This window comes from Salmo trutta, chromosome 2 (genome assembly GCF_901001165.1).
Source record: "Salmo trutta chromosome 2, fSalTru1.1, whole genome shotgun sequence".
NCBI classification, from domain to species: Eukaryota; Metazoa; Chordata; class Actinopteri; order Salmoniformes; family Salmonidae; genus Salmo; species Salmo trutta.
This window is the reverse complement of record NC_042958.1, coordinates 59,505,058-59,522,740: the sequence shown is the minus strand read 5'-3', so window position 1 is coordinate 59,522,740 and position 17,683 is coordinate 59,505,058. Positions and strand designations below refer to the sequence as shown.

The following is a 17,683-nucleotide window of genomic DNA, read 5'->3' as shown; positions in this document are numbered from 1 at the left end:
ACTCGTAAGGAATTCCACTTTCCCAGGGGATTTGAATCAGAGATGGAGTCTTGATCTTGCGGTCCTGGTCTGGGTCCCAATACACTGGGTCTTGGTCTCAGACAAAACCATCGTTTTTATTGTTCTTTTACATCAAAAAATACAAAAAAGTTATTTTGTTCTTTTACATTTATTGTTCTTGTCATAGTCTTGATACACTGGTTCTGGGTCTCAAGAGGTTGGGTTTTGGTCTGGTCTTGGTTTGGGTCTCGAGAGTTCTGGGCCTGGTTTCCCTTTAGCGATGGAACGCAGGCTTATGAGTGTTTTAACGATGCATTGTTCTTACAATGGCCGAAGATGAAACATGCGTTTCGCAAAACACCACGCAGAGAGAACGTTCTTTAAGTGCGTCGTTAGTGCATGTGTCGATATTGATAGGATCCAAAGAAAGGCATAGCTGCTCTCAGATCAGCTTTCTCCATTCACATCTTGCCGTAACATTCTAATAATTCCACAATACTGATTACGAATAAGCTCCAAGAGATACAGTTGAAGTCAGATGCAGGGCTCTCCAGAGGGTGGTGCGGTCAGCCCAACGCATCACCGGGGGCACACTGCCAGCACCCGGTGTCACAGGAAGGCCAAGAAGATCATCAGCTACCCGAGTTCACCCCACTACCATCTAGAAGGCGGAGATCAAAGCTTGGACGGAGAGACTGAAAACAGCTTCTATCTCCAGGCCATCAGACTGTTAAATCAGACTGTTAGTTCATCAGACTGTTAGTTCCCTGTAGCTCAGTTTGCAACACATGGTGTTTGCAACACCAGGGTTGTGGGTTCGATTCCCACGGGGGGCCAGCACAGGAAAATAAAAGTATGAAATGTATGCATTCACTACTGTAAGTCGCTCTGGATAAGAGCGTCTGCAAAATGACTAAAATGTACATACACATTTTTCAACGACTACACAAATTTGTTAACAAACTATAGTTTAGGCAAGTCAGTTAGGACGTCTACTTTGTGCATGACACAAGTAATTTTTCCAACAATTGTTTACAGATTATTTCACTGTATCACAATTCCAGTGGGTCAGAAGTTTACACACACTAAGTTGACTGTGCCTTTAAACAGCTTGGGAAATTCCAGAAAATGATGTCATGGCTGTAGAAGCTTCTGATAGGCTAATTGACATCATTTGAGTCAATTGAAAGGTGTACCTGTGGATGTATTTCAAGGCCTACCTTCAAACTCAGTGCCTCTTTGCTTGACATCATGAGAAAATCAAAAGAAATCAGCCAAGACCTCAGAAAAAAATTGTTGACCTCCACAAGTCTGGTTCATGCTTGGGAGCAATTTCCAAATGCCTGAAGATACCACGTTCATCTGTACAAACAATAGTAGGCAAGTATAAACACCATGGGACCACGCAGCCGTCATACCGCTCAGGAAGGTGATGCGTTCTGTCTCCTAGAGATTAACTTACTTTGGTGTGAAAAGTGCAAATCAATCCCAGAACAACAGCAAAAGGACCTTGTGAAGATGATGGAGGAAACGGGTACAAAAGTATCTATATCCACAATAAAACGAGTCCTATATCGACATAACCTGAAAGGCCGCTCAGCAAGGAAGAAGCCACTGCTCCAAAACCGTCATAAAAAAGCCAGACTATGGTTTGCAACTGCACATGGGGACAAAGATCGTACTTTTTGGAGAAATGTCCTCTGGTCTGATGAAACAAAAATAGAACTGTTTGGCCATAATGACCATCGTTATGTTTGGAGGAAAAAGGGGGAGGCTTGCAAGCCGAAGAACACCATCCCAACCGTGAAGCACGGGGCTGGCAGCATCATGTTGTGGGGGTGCTTTGCTGCAGGAGGGACTGGTGCACTTCACAAAATAGAAGGCATCATGAGGTAGGAAAATGATGTGGGTATATTGAAGCAACATCTCAAGACATCAGTCAGGAAGTTAAAGCTTGGTCGCAAATGGGTCTTCCAAATGGACATTGACCACAAGCATACTTCCAAAGTTGTGGTAAAATGGCTTAAGGACAACAAAGTCAAGGTATTGGAGTGGCCATCACAAAGCCCTGACCTCAATCCTATAGAAAATTTGTGGGCAGAACTGAAAAAGCGTGTGCGAGCAATGAGGCCTGCAAACCCGACTCAGTTACACCAGCTCTGTCAGGAGGAATGGGTCAAAATTCACTCAACTTATTGTGGAAAGCTTGTGGAAGGCTACCTGAAACGTTTGACCCAAGTTAAACAATTTAAAGGCAATGCTACCAAATACTAATTGAGTGTATGTAAACTTCTGACCCCCTGGGAATGTGATGAAAGAAATAAAAGCTGAAATAAATCACTATTATTCTGACATTTCTCATTCTTAAAATAAAAAGGGGTGATCCTGACTGACCTAAAACAGGGAATTTTTACTAGGATTAAATGTCAGGAATTGTGAAACTGAGTTTTAAAATGTATTTGGCTAAGGTGTATGTAAACTTCCGACTTCAACTGTATTATCACCTACAGCCTGCAAATAGCTTATTCTAGCCTAATGCATATCCTACCCTATAATAACACACTAATTCGTAGATATGGCACATCATTGAGCACGTTACACCATTAAATATATTGAGGCAAAAGATTTGAGCCTACAATTAGCAAAATAGAACTCAATTTAATGAACATGAAATTAATTCCAATATGATTGAAATACTGAGCATACCAAACATTTGGAACGCCTTCCTAATATTGAGTTGCAGCCCCCCCCCCCTCTTTTGCCCTCAGAACAGCCTCAATTCGTCGGGGCATGGACTCTACAAGATGTCGAAAGCGTTCCACAGGGATGCTGGCCCATGTTGACTCCAATGCTTCTCACAGTTGTGTCAAGTTGTCTGGATGTCCTTTGGGTGGTGGACAAATCTTGATGCACACAGGAAACTGTTGAGCGTGAAAAACCAAGCAGCGTTTCAGTACTTGACACAAACCGGGGCGCCTGGCACCTACTACCATACCCTGTTCAAAGTCACTTTTTTTGCCTTGCCCATTCACCCTCTGAATGGCACACATTCTCAATTGTCTCAAGGCTTAAAAATCTCCCCTTCATCTACACTGATTTGAAGTGGATTTAACAATTGACATCAATAAGGGATAATGGCTTTCACCTGGTCAGTCATGTTCTTAATGTTTTATATACACACAGTGTATAATGCAGTCATCTGTTTTTATTTGAAGCATAATTGTATTCTTCACTTGTTTGTAACAATTGCAAAGACATTGGCAACTTTGTATTTGTAGTCAACTTCTGAAGTTATCAGCGGTCACAGAGAGACAGAAAAACAACTTGATTTTATTTTTAATGGAGATCTTCTCTGTATAAAATGACAGAAGGGCAAAAATGTATCTAATGACGCTGTGAAAAGTGTTTAAGTGCAAGTGTAATAACGAGGGTTTTGGGAAACAGCTCTGAGATTTAATGATGCTCCTATGAAGGTTCTTACGATAAACTTAGTCTTAAGATGCTTTGGGAAACCGGTCCCTGGTCTTGACTCCATCTCTGGTTTCAGACCTCCAGAAGATCATGGCTGAGTCCAGAGACTACAATGAGCTGTTGTTCACCTGGCAGGGCTGGAGAAATGCCTCTGGCAGAGAACTGCGACAGGACTACAAGAGATATGTGCAACTGGCCAACAAAGCTGCCGCTTTTAACGGTAAGGCCTTCAAAAATAACAGACCCATTCCTAAAGACATTTCAACTTCCCAACTGCCAGCATCTGTCTTCTAATTGGTGAGGGCAGGTTTCAAGTGCTAGTACAAATAAAATAGGGGATGGGGGAAGCCTTGTCAGTTTCCGCTAATTACTTGTGTGCTATTCTGGCACTGAATTCCCCCTCACCCTAATGCTGTCTGTTCATACTGTAGGACACTCTGACAATGGGGCGTTCTGGCGCTCCCTGTACGAGACCCCCTCCTTTGAAGAGGATCTGGAGCGTCTGTGGAAGGAGCTGGAGCCCCTCTATCTCAATGTGCACGCCTACGTGCGCAGGTCTCTCTACAGGAAGTATGGAGGCAAACGCATCAACCTGAAGGGACCCATCCCTGCCCATCTTCTAGGTGAGACTGTCAGAATTCAGCATGGATTTCAGCACCAAAGGCCAAAACTCATTTTACATTATGTATGACCATTGATGTTCTGCTGTTTTGTGGATGTTTTTTGGGGAATCATCTGGATTTCGTTTGCTTTTAGAAGCATTGCACGTGACGGTGTGTTTGACAGGCTAGTGATTGACCTGGCTTTGAATCTAAATCCACTGGTTTGAGCTCTGTCGGTGGTGCAAGGCGGGAATATACAGTAGCTTATCTGTTTAACATTTTGTTCAGTTATGGATAAAACAGCACAGCCATGTTTCTCTTGTCCTATCAGGCAACATGTGGGCGCAGACCTGGTCTGGCATCATGGACTTGGCCATTCCGTACCCCGATGCCACTCAAGTAGACGCGACACCAGCCATGATAGCCAAGGTAAGAAGACCGTCACCACTGCAGGGTTTTCTGTTTAAGGGCTGTATATTATGGAGTTTCCATGTGACCGGACCAGGAAAACCTTTTTGGGGTTTTCTCCACAGGGCTGGAATGCCACCAGGATGTTCCAAGAGTCAGACAACTTCTTCACTTCTCTGGGGCTATTGCCCATGCCTCCAGAGTTCTGGGCCAAGTCCATGCTAGAGAAACCCAATGATGGACGCAACGTGGTATGCCATGCCTCCGCCTGGGACTTCTACAACCGCAACGACGTCAGGTACTTTGGAGGGACGTAGAGTCTGTGGCTTCCTTAGAACATTACAATGCCAGAAACCTTGTCAAGAGCTTTGGAACTTTTGGTCTAATAACTTGGCAATTGGAACTGACATGTACTTGGTTGCAGGTTTGAGTACCACCCAAGCTACCCCCCACCCATAGTCTTTGTTTTTCACCTTTCAAGATGTGTTAGCATTCCCTATGAAAAACAAAGATGACAGCCCCTTTTGACCATTAAAATGATGAATTCTTATCCTTCATTTCCAGGATCAAACAGTGCACCGTGATAACCATGGATGACCTCATCACCGTGCACCATGAGATGGGTCATGTGCAGTACTTCCTGCAGTACAAGGACCAACCTATTTCCTTCCGCGACGGCGCCAACCCAGGCTTCCACGAGGCCATTGGTGATGTGCTGGCCCTGTCCGTCGCCACTCCCCAGCATCTAAAGGAGATTGGTTTACTGGATGTGGTGGAGGACAACCCAGGTGAGCGCATACTAATGAAATGTTTTGACTCTGGCCAGGTTTTTCGCTCTCAAAAATGAGGAAAATAACTAACCCTTTTTTGACAATTTCAATTCACTACTAAGACCTTCTGCCAACCAGAAAAAAAGGGTTATGTGGTGACAGTGCCGCTTCAGCCACAGCATTAACAAAACATTTTATTTTAAAGCAATCTGTGTGATGAACATAAATTAACTAGCTATATGCTGTGATTGCACTATCCACTCTAAACATGAATGTATCTGTTCATTTCCAGAGAGTATGATCAATTACCTCATGAGCATCGCCCTGGACAAAATTGCCTTCCTGCCCTTCGGCTACTTGATGGACCAGTGGAGGTGGAAAGTGTTTGATGGACGCATCTCTCAGGAGGAGTACAACAAGGAATGGTGGAACATGAGGTAGAGACTGCTACAAAATAAAAAATAAAGAAAATGGAAAAATAAAAATACTTTTAAGGGAGGATGGAGAAGGGGGATATTCACTATCTCATCTATGTAAAAGTAACAGAAAGACTATTTCTTTGTACGGTCTGTCCCTTCCAGAATGAAGTACCAGGGCTTGTGTCCACCTGTGGCCCGCACTGAGCAGGACTTTGACCCAGGTGCAAAGTTCCACATCCCTGCTAATGTGCCCTATGTCAGGTGCATTGTCTGACGTTTATTACTCTAACTAGGATACAGCTCTTAGGGAGGAAGCTAAAGGAACGTTTGATGAAATCAGTGGCGCAACGCACATACAGAAAACAGTGAATCAAGCATTCAACTGTAAACCACCAACTTTCATTTGATCACTTTTGTCTTGTTCATAAAAACACAAGTGGGCCTACGTTGGGTTTACCGATATTCTCACCGTGTCGATCAATAGATTTAGATGGCGTTCATAAAAACAGAGCGTTTTGTATGTGGGATGCAGTGGGAACGTCATGTGACGGAGTGTCTTCCTATCAGGTACTTCGTGAGCTTCATCATCCAGTTCCAGTTTCATCAGGCTCTGTGTGACGCCACCGGACATGTAGGCCCTCTCCACCAATGTGATATCTACCGCTCCAAAGAGGCAGGGAAACTTCTAGGGTCAGTAATGTACACCCTCAAACGAGTAGCATTCTATCGCCATGACAAGCACTGTCAATCTTTTTAATGTGATAGATGTCGTTTATGTAAATGTGTTCGAAGTTGTCGTTCAGATATGCGGAAGTGTTGTATAGTGTATATAAACCTTTGCATCTGAAACATTTGTTTGACTGTAGAAAAATAGGCGCTCTTTCTGTACTCTTGGAATGACTGTTTCATCCATTTCCTGTGTTTTGCAGTGACGTGATGAAGCTGGGTTTTAGTAAGCCCTGGCCTGAAGCGATGGCTATGATCACTGGAGAGCCTACCATGTCCGCCAAGCCACTGGTACAGTACTTCAAACCTCTCACTGATTGGCTGGAGGCAGAGAACAACAAGAATGGCGAGGTCAGAGGCTGGCCTGAATATGACTGGAAACCACCAAGTAAGTCTGATAGCCAGGCCCGCCCTACCGTACCTCCTTTATCCAAATAAAATGGTTAAATAAAATTTGGCATGACTGAATTTGTTGTTGCTATGACACTTAAACTATGTATTTTTAGCCCATTTAAAAGTTTAAATTACCCCCAAAAATGATTGAATTAAATGAAATACAGCTCGTAATTATGACGAATGGTTTTAGACCTATCATGAAGTGCACGTCTCTTTTTACCCACCCTCAGTGGGGCTGGACCCAAATGGATGCATCCAGTTTTCTGGGGAAATGGAAAGAGCGCTTGTAACGTGACTTCTGCTTTTGGACGTTAACAAGGCGACACTCCATCTTAACTCCTCCACATTTACTGGATTGGTTGAACAGTGCAGAAGAGAATCTCTCAAAAAAAATTCCCCCAACAGTTTCAGGTGTTTCTTTTATACCTGCTACGTTAGGTTACTTTTTACTGATTCAAATGAATAGTGGGTGGAGCGTTAGGTAAAGTGCGCGATTGTTCGGGATGTCAAGTTCGTCGTAAATTTGTCTCACACAATCAATTGTGTTAAGGGCCATCGACAGCAAGGACAATAAACTATACATGTTGGCGAGCATCCACACTAGAGAAAAGTTTATCGTTCTACAGTACACCTGTCAATCAGCTGATCAACGCATCAGTTGTTTTTTTCGGGGGGGGTGTCTACTAAGCTAACATATGGATTTGCTTTAAGATGGTCATGCCATGAATCATTTGATTTACAATTTTAGGTATTCCCCCCCAAAAATGTAACATGGCCAGATAAGAAAGTTCAGGAAATCATTTTGATTTGACACATTTCACCCCTTATTTTTGTTGGCACAACTACCTCCATACTTCCATTCATTTGTATGGGTTACCCTCAGACGAGTCCCGTGACGTGTTGGAGTCATCGTTCCATGGAGTGGTCATATTAGTGTGTAGGCCAAACCATTTGGACGCTACAGACGTTTGTGAGAAGACTGATTTTCGGGATGTCTAATAACCACCGCTATAGATCCGTCACCTACCACCACAGATGCTGACAGAGATGACTTTTTTCATGGTGCATCCTCCTTATCTTAAACTGACAGATTTTGATGGGGATTGTTTATGTTACTTAGATTGACAGACGGGTGAATCAGACTCTTAAGGATTAAATGTAGTGTTGATAGGCACGTTAAGGAGTACACACACCGTGGGTGTAGAAGTTCAGTCACCTGCCGACATGGCAGTCACGTTTGCAATCTAGAAAATCACCTAGACTTACCCTACTGCTTCCTCGTTATTGGATTGTACTTTCATGTCACGTACAGAATACTGGCGACGAAGTGGATACAGACTAGAATGGAAGAAGATTCATGAGTAAAATGCCAAAGTGGAGTTTACTCTATCGTCGCGATCATGGCGGAGTTTGCTGATGAAAAGAATAGCTCCTGGGAGGAGTACGTTGAAAGGCTGGAATGTTTTGAGGGTTATGAAATTGATAATGGTGAAAATAAATGGAGCTGTGCTGCTGAGTGCGGACCTCCCTACTGCAAAGAGTTATGATGATACCCACCCATGTGACAGAGCTGGCCGTACCCCGTGCACATCAAGATGTTCAAATAATAACTGGACTGATGAAGATTGTCAGAATTTAATAAATATTTTAGGCTTATAAAACAGATGGTTAAAACACAGGCCATGCTAAAAGCTTAATTAAAATAACAAAAACCTTTCCTGCAGAGTATACAGCATGTCTACCTCTTCCAAGCATTTATTTTCCCACTGTTCAAACAGACCACTTTTCAAGACACAAACCAATTAAGATCAGCTATGGCCAATTACTAGCAATGGCCAACACACCTGAACACACTGAAATTGACAAGACAAACTGACTGTTGAGGATGAAGTTGATGGTAAATGTATACATCACAGGAGGCTGCTGAGGAAAGTTCACAATAATAGCTGGAATGGAGTAAATGGAATGGTATCAAACATGGAAAGCATGTGTTTGAGTTCAAAACCATTCCATTTACGCCGTTCCAGCCGTTACTATGAGCCAATCCTCCCCAATTAAGCTGCCACCAACCTCCTGTGGTATACATTTGGAATGGTTTGAATAATGAAACTGTTTTGGACCCAAATAAAATACAAGTAACAATCACATTTGAAAAAGGTATAAGATGCATTGAATGCAATAAAATGCCATCTTCACAAGCCTACTTCACCCTGAAGGCCCGGTCCTTCTCCAACTGTGTCTGGAGCATGTAATGGAGGACTGACCCAGGCTCTAGATGTTCACTGATTAGTGAAGAAACTTACCATGCATTGTGGCCTGATGAGCCACCAGACCTTTTGCAAGACAATGAAGTGTTAAGGCTATGATCACAGGTCCAGTTAGAGGTGCGGGGTAGGATTTTTGTGGATGTGAGCTATCGAGGCAACCACAGAAGGCTACCCCTGTTCGTCATCCAGGGCTCAGGTGCCAGTTTACTGGGCCCTGACTGGTTTGAGTCTTGGCCATCGGGGTCACGGGGGTTTATCACATGCAAAACGCTTTGGATTTGATTAGAAAGGAGGAATAAGAAGCTTTCCAGGGGCAGGGGGCCCCTGTGTCCATAGCCATCGACCCTAAGGTGTCACCTAAGTTTTTAAAACATACCCAGTACCCTTCACTCTCCAGCTGAAGATCGATGAGGCTCTGGATAAACTGGTGGCTCAGGGGGTTTACAAGCCAGTGGAGTACTCTAAGGCTGCATTTAGACAGGCAGCCCAATTCTGATCTTTTTTCACTAATTGGTCTTTTAACCAATCAGATCTGATGTTTAAAGAGCTGATGTGATTGGTCAAAAGACCAATTAGTGGTAAAAAATCTAGATTGGGCTGCCTGTGTGAACACAGCCTTTGTGGGCTATACCAATTGTGCCTGTGGCCAAGAAGGATGGTAGCTTCAAGATATGTGCGGACTTTCGCGGCACAGTGAATACCGCAGTATTCTTAACTCTTGGCTGATGCGCAGCTGGGTAAAGAGGCCCATGCAACAACAAAAAAATCTGTCAAGAAGTTCCATTAGTGTTTGGCAGGTCGCCATTCTGTGGTCTGTACTGACCATAACCCTTGAATGAGTAGGGTTTTTCTTTATTTTGACTATTTTCTACATTGTAGAATAATAGTGAAAACATCAAAACTATGAAAATAACACATATGGAATCATGTAGTAAACAAAAAAGTTTTAAACAAATCAAAATATATTTTAGATTCTTCAAAGTAGCCACCCTTTGCCTTGATGACAGCTTTGCAAACTCTTGGCATTCTCTCAATCAGCTTCATGAGGAATGCTTTTCCAACAGTCTTGAAGGAGTTCCCACATATGCTGAGTACTTGTAGGCTGCTTTTCCTTCACTCTGCGGTCCAACTCATCCCAAACCATCTCAATTGGTTTGAGGTCGGGTGATTGTGGAGGCCAGGTATTCTGATGTAGCACTCCATCACTCTCCTTGGTCAAATAGCCCTTACACAGCCTGAAGGTGTATTTTAGGTCATTGTCCTGTTGAAAAACAAATGATAGTCCCACTAAGCACAAACCAGATGGGATGGTGTATCCCTGCAGAATGCTGTGGTAGCCATGCTGGTTAAGTATGCCTTGAATTCTAAATACATCACTGACAGTGCCACCAGCAAAGCACCATCACACCTCCTCCTCCATGCTTCACGGTGGGAACCACACATGTGGAAATCATCCGTTCATCTACTTTGCGTCTCACAAAGACACGGCGATTGGAACCAAAAATCTCACATTTGGACTCATCAGACCAAAGGATAGATTTCCTCCGGTCTAACGTCCATTGCTCGTGTTTCTTGGCCCAAGCAAGTCTCTTCTTATTATTGGTGTCCTTTAGTAGTGGTTTCTTTGCAGCAATTCGACCATGAAGGCCTGATACACACAGTCTCCTCTGAACAGTTGATGTTGAGATGTGTCTGTTACTTGAACTCTGTGAAGCATTTATTTGGGCTGCAATCTGAGGTGCAGTTAACTCTAATGAACTTATCCTCTGCAGCAGAGGTAACTCTGGGTCTTCCTTTCCTGTGGGGGTCCTCATGAGAGCCAGTTTCATCATAATGCTTGATGGCGACTGCACTTGAAGAAACTTTCAAAGTTCAAGAAATGTTTCGTATTGACTGACCTTCATTTCTTAAAATAATGGACTGTCATTTAACAAGGCACGCTGGTTAATTGAAATGAATTCCAGGTGACTACCTCATGAAGCTGGTTGAGAAAATGCCAAGCGGGTGCAAAGCTGTCAAGGCAAAGGGTGGCTGCTTTGAAGAAACCAGGCCTTCAGGGCGAAGTTTAAAAAATTTTTTTGTTACTACATTATTTCATATGTGTTATTTCATAGATTTGATGTCTTCATTATTATTCTACAATGTAGAAAATAGTAAAAATAAAGAAATCCCTGGAACGAGTAAGGTTCTGTATTTATTTTCCTAGTCAACCTTGTGTTCTGTTTTGTGTTCTTGAACACAGCCCTGTTTCTTTGAGTTCTTGAAAGTAGCCGTCTTTCATTTTTGTTCATTGATTTCACCTGTGTTAGTTACTCACCTGGTCTCATCAGCTCCTTATTTAGTCCAGATCATTCTGTTTGTGTCTTTGTGAAGTATTGTTAGTTTTGACTCTACTAAGCCTTTTCCAAGCTCGTTTGTGAAAACCAGTTATAGCCTTCAGTCCTAGTTTTGATTCACCTGCCTGTTTGCCTACCTGTGTATGACCATTGCCTGCCTGTGACCGCGATTCCTAAACACCTGCCGCGCTCTGTGCGTGAATCTACACCTTTTTCTCCCTGAGTATTCATTACAAAGAACAAAAATGAAAGACAGGGCAACGTTCAAGAACACAATGAAACAGGACACAAGGTTGACCTAGAAAATAAATACCGAACCTTACAATGAGTAGGTGTGTCCAAACTTTTGACTGGTACTGTATACACACATATGCATACTGTACATACATACATAAATATACATACAGGAGTGTTGTGTATTAGGTATAGTGGTGACGGGCACGTTAAGCGCACTCCCCTATATAGCATGCGTGCACTGTGGGTGTTGAAGTTTAAAGTCACCTGCTGACATGTTTTCTACCTGCACAATCTAGTAAATAGCCTAAACTTACCCTGCTGCCTCCTCGCGTTCTTGTTATTGGAAAATACTTTCATCATGTCATAATACTGCCCACCGGAAATGAACTGTACGGTAACACAGACCTTTCAGGGTGAGTGCATTTTCATAGTGATAAGTGAAAATAATAGGCTACTTCCATGTGGCCTACATGTACTGAAAAATAATATACGTAGAAACGTATATTTAAATGCAACATTTCAACGACAAACGCCTGCAGTTTAGCCTGCGCATATTTTACAGCATGCCATTGCTTGCCTTATTGCTCAAGTGGTTTGCAAGTGATTACCATTTTTTCTTATAGTTGTGAATTCATTTGGATCTTCTTTTTCACTGTGCTCATCTCTATGGCTGTCCGGGGCAACCATTTGTAATGCATCAGTGCCACACTGTCATCATCACCGCCAAACGCCAAAGTGATCACACAAACGCGCACTCTATCGTCAACTTTCCCCGACAGTTCATTTGGCCTATGCTTACGTGGCCTATAGCCTATTGAACACAGGAACAGCCGGAAGAGAGAAGATCGAGATGTGTGGCCAAAATATCAAGTTAAATATTTGCTAGTTATTAGGCCATTCATTAGCTAAATATTAGGGCTATAAATATTTCACCTGTCAAAGAGCAAGAAACAAAAGTTAACAGATTATGAAATCTGCATTCCTCCATGCAGATCTCTGCTGTCCCCAGGCACGCAAAGCTCTTCTATTGAATAGTCCCACATTTTTAGACAATACCATTTATTGTACCTAGGCTACAACATTGTTATCAAGTGAGTACATTTATTGTCTAGACTGTAAACTGCAGTGATGTACTAGGCTAATTTGAATAACCGCTCGAACGTCCTCTTTTTGAATGCATGTTTCATGCGGAAACGGCATACAGCCTAGGTCTGATTACGCAACTATTTGGATCAGTTGCGTGTCTGTTCTCGACAGTTCACCAGATCATCAGTCTCCCAAGTCGTCCTATATTAAATGCTGCCACCAATATGCTCACATGTGGCATGTCCAGTTATTCAGGAAAGCTCACCGTGCGTTCTGCCTACTCATCACTCCCACACTACTGGAATCTCTCCTGGATAGGCTACTAGTAGTAAATAAAATGCTTGAAGTGTACAACAAGCTATTGTAGTCTAGCTTTTCCTGAGGTTCCAATAGCTAACAGGACTATCTGTAGCTGAGAGGCAAACTTTTATACTTATAGTGGCTGCCACGCCCCCCCCCCCCCCAGGGGCCATAACTGGGGTTGGTCCATATCTATATCTTTTCAGGGTACATACATCTACAGTTGAAGTCGGAAGTTTACGTACACCTTAGCCAAATACATTTAAACTCAGTTTTTAACAATTCCTGACATTTAATCCTAGTAAAAATTCCCTGCCTTAGGTCAGTTACGATCACCACTTTATTTTAAGAATGTGAAATGTCAGAATAACAGAAGATAGAATGATTTATTTCAGCTTTTATTTCTTTCATCACATTCTCAGTGGGTCAGAGTTTATATACACTCAATTAGTATTTGGTAGCATTGCCTTTAAATTGTTTAACTTGGGTCAAACGTTTCGGGTAGCCTTCCACAAGCTTCCACAATAAGTTGGGTTAATTTTGGCCCATTCCTCCTGACAGAGCTGGTGTAACTGAGTCGGGTTTGTAGGCCTCCTTGTGCGCACACGCTTTTTCAGTTCTGCCCACAACTTTTCTATAGGATTGAGGTCAGGGCTTTGTGATGGCCACTCCAATTCCTTGACTTTGCTATCCTTAAGCCATTTTGCCACAACTTTGGAAGTATGCTTGGGGTCATTGTTGATTTGGAAGACCCATTTGCGACCAAGGTTTAACTTCCTGACTGATGTCTTGAGATGTTGCTTCAATATATCCACATCATTTTCCTCCTCATGAAGCCATCTATTTTGGGAAGTGCACCAGGCCCTCCTGAAGCAAAGCACCCCCACAAAGTGATGCTGCCACCCCCGTGATTCACGGTTAGGATGGTGTTCTTCGGCTTGCAAGCTTCCCCCTTTTTCCTCCAAACATAACGATGGTCATTATGGCCAAGCAGTTCTATTTTTGTTTCATCAGACCAGAGAACATTTCTCCAAAAAGTACGATCTTTGTACCTTCAGGAGTTTGGAAATTGCTCCCAAGGATGAACCAGACTTGTGGAGGTCTAGATTTTTTTTCTGAGGTCTTGGCTGATTTATTTTGATTTTCCCATGATGTCAAGCAAAGAGTCACCGAGTTTGAAGGCAGGCCTTGAAATACATCCACAGGTACACCCCCAATTGACTCAAATGATTTCAATTAGCCTACCAGAAGCTTCTAAAGCCATGACATCATTTTCTGAAATTTTCCAAGCTGTTTAAAGGCACAGTCAACTTAGTGTATGTAAACTTCTGACCCACTGGAATTGTGATACAGTTCCATAAGTGAAATAATCTGTCTGTAAACAATTGTTGGAAAAATGACTCGTGTCATGACTTGCCAAAAGTATAATTTGTTAACAAGACATTTGTGGAGTTGTTGAAAAACAAGTTTTAATGACTCCAACCTAAGTGTATGTAAATGTCTGACTTCAACTGTACTTTGTGCCAAATTCTGTACAGTTGACTATTGATTCCACATTTTCAGCACATTTTCATACTAGCGTGCACCAATAGTATACTAAAGAGAGATTATACAATGCATCAATCTACACACAATAACCCATTATGACAAAGCAAAAACAGGTTTTTAGAAATGTTTGTAAATGTATTAAAAATACAAAACTGAAATATATTTATGTAAGTATTCAGACCCTTTCCTCAGTACTTTGTTGAAGCACCTAGCGGTTAGAGCATTGGACTACTAAATGCAAGGTTGCAAGATCGAATCCCTGAGCTGACAAGGTAAAAATCTGTCATTCTGCCCCTGAACAAGGCAGTTCTGCTGTCATTGAAAATAAGAATTTGTTCTTAACTGACTTGCCTAGTTAAATAAAGGTAAAATAGATAAATAAATGCATGATAAATGTTGTTTTATTGTTGGTAAATAGTTGCTTGACATCCTAACATTTCCAAAGGATCAAAGTTTTTCGAAATTAGGACATTGTTTAACCTCTTGGGGTCAAAATGGACCCCTGATGACACTTTTTAGGGTTCATTAATTTAACTGAATTACTAAATTACAAGTCATAGTTTAGTAGTGAAGCTTGACGATTTGATGACTTGGAGATGTGTGTTGGGTGACAAAATACTACTAAGGCCTTGTAGCGTCTTATTTTTAATGACACTTTATCAGAGTAGCAGTTCAGCTGACTTTGGACAGTTTTGGGACCAAAGCCAGAAGAACCTAAAGCTCAATATTTGCATTATGATAACAAGATGGAAGTACACATTCCTTAAATGTTTTTTCCAATAGCACCCTTTCCAATGTACCCAGAGGCCAGTATTTCAGTACTGCAGTTTAGCTGAAGTCGATCCAAAAAAAGACAATTCCCATAGACAGCCCAGCCCCATAGAGAAGTCCAATTAGAACATTCCTAAAAATACCCTTTCGTTATCACCATTGTGCTGGGGCCGTTTATTATTATTTTTTTATGATATTTTACTCATAGCCGAAGATATTAACATTTTATATTCAACTGATGTGTCACGACTTCCGCTGAAGTCGGTCCCTCTCCTTGTTCAGGCGGCGGTCGATGTCACCGGTCTTCTAGCCATCGATGATCCACCTTTCATTTTCCATTGGTTTTGTCTTTGTTTTCTACACACACTGGTTTTCATTCCCCAATTACATGTTCATGTATTTAACCCTCTGTTTCCCCCACGTTTTTGAGTGTGATTGTTTCAATGTTCATTTCGGTTCATGATGGTTGGTTTTCCAACGGGTGCTGTGTTCACCCTATGCGTAATATTTACCGTTTGTATTTGGTCAAGTGTATTTGTTACCTTGTGCCTTTTATTTTTTGAGTAAAGTGCATTGCTCACTCATTTTGCTCTCCTGTGTCTGACTTCATGCACCAGCTACAATCACCTTCTGACATGATGTCTGCCGGGTTTTTGGAAAATGTGATGACATCATCGCTGCTCATGCTAACCTCCAGTGCACACTAAGTGCTGACGCGCAAGCGTTATGGGCTCTGTAAAGCAGATGGCAGCCACCACGAAACGGCGTATGCGAATTTGAGTAGATTACGTTGAAAACAACAGTCAGCCATCTTTGACGCTGTCTCCAGTTCTTTTATAGGTCAATGATTAGAGCCACTAAAATTCCAATGTACTTAAGCTGAAACCAATCCCTCTGCAGAGAAACAACTGTTGTCAGGGCTGAAGCATTGTTTTTAATGGGTTTAGAGGCTCCTAGCAATGAAATCAATACCTCCAATCCTTCATGATGAGTTCCTGCTGAAAGGAGGAGTTTGAGATTAGATAGAGCGAGGAGACGGGACTCGAAGGAGAGAAATCCTGTAGATGGAGAAAACAATGGAGAGAGATGGACTGGGATGTCGAAAAGACAGGGGAAAAGAACACGATAGAGGGGAAAATGGAATTTCAGAAAAGAGGGGGAGCGCAGAAGAGACCTCTGTTCTCTGACCACACTGACTGAACAAAGATGAAATGACGGAAAGGATAAGAGAAACTCTTTCCTTTCTAATTATGCATTAACCACGTTTTTCTGAGATTAAGACTTGGTCTCAATGTTCACAGTTTTGTCACAAGCAACCTTGGAAAAGTAATGTACACTGAACAAAAATATAAAGTGTTAGTCCCATGTTTTATGAGCTGACAGGTGTGAAATATCAAGAAGCTTAAATGGCATGATCATTACACAGGTGCACCTTGTGCTGGTGCCAATAAAAGGCCACTCTAAAATGTGCAGTTTTGTTACACAACACAATGCCACAGATGTCTCAAGTTTTGAGGGAGCGTGCAATTTGCATGCTGACTGCAGGAATATCCACCAGAGCTGTTGCCAGAGAATTGAATGTTCATTTCTCTACCATAAGCCGCCTCCAATGTCAACCGGCCTCACAACTGCAGACCACGTGTATGGCGTCATGTGGGCGAGCGGTTTGCTGATGTTAACGTTGTGAATAGAGCGCCCCATGGTGGAGGTGGGGTTATGGTATAGGCAGGCATAAGCTACGAACAAAGACCATAATTGCATTTTATTGATGGCAGTTTGAATGCACAGAGATACCGTGACGAGATCCTGAGGCCCATTGTTGTGCCATTCATCCGCCATTATCACCTCGTTTCAGCATGATAATGCTCAGCCCCATGTCGCAAGGATCTGTACACAATTCCTGGAAGCTGAAAATGTTCCAGTTCTTCCATAGCCTGCATACTCACCAGACATGTCACCCATTGAGCATGTTTGGGATGCTCTGTATCAAAGTGTACGACAGCAAATGGTGGTCACACCAGATACTGACTGGTTTTCTGATCGACACCCCTACCTTTTTATTTAAGGTATCTGTGACCAACAGATGCATATCTGTATTCCCAGACGTGAAATCCATAGATTTAGGATCCGATTTATTTATTTGAGTTGACTGATTTCCTTATGAACTGCAACTCAGTAAAATCTTTGAAATGATTGCATGTTGCGTTTTATATTTTTGTTCAGTGTAGTTTCCGAATTTTCAATCTGTAAGGCTGGTCTGAATGCTCTTTTTAACTTTATCCAGTAAGTACAACGTCATTCACATTGTTTCCTATTCTACGGGCATAGTGGGAATGTATACAAAGG

The 17,683-nt window shown here is 42.3% G+C and overlaps 1 protein-coding gene across 1 annotated transcript in view; it reads left to right on the top strand.

Moving 5' to 3' along the window:
- The window catches only part of LOC115159185 (angiotensin-converting enzyme), a 44,894-nt gene that overhangs the window by 25,680 nt on the left and 1,531 nt on the right, over positions 1–17,683 (top strand). The window contains exons 17-25 of the mRNA XM_029708660.1: positions 3,548–3,691; positions 3,903–4,094; positions 4,405–4,502; positions 4,607–4,779; positions 5,046–5,269; positions 5,544–5,688; positions 5,833–5,931; positions 6,238–6,360; positions 6,600–6,784. Of these exons, the coding sequence (XP_029564520.1) occupies positions 3,548–3,691; positions 3,903–4,094; positions 4,405–4,502; positions 4,607–4,779; positions 5,046–5,269; positions 5,544–5,688; positions 5,833–5,931; positions 6,238–6,360; positions 6,600–6,784 (1,383 nt within the window). The remainder of the gene's footprint in view (positions 1–3,547; positions 3,692–3,902; positions 4,095–4,404; positions 4,503–4,606; positions 4,780–5,045; positions 5,270–5,543; positions 5,689–5,832; positions 5,932–6,237; positions 6,361–6,599; positions 6,785–17,683) is intronic.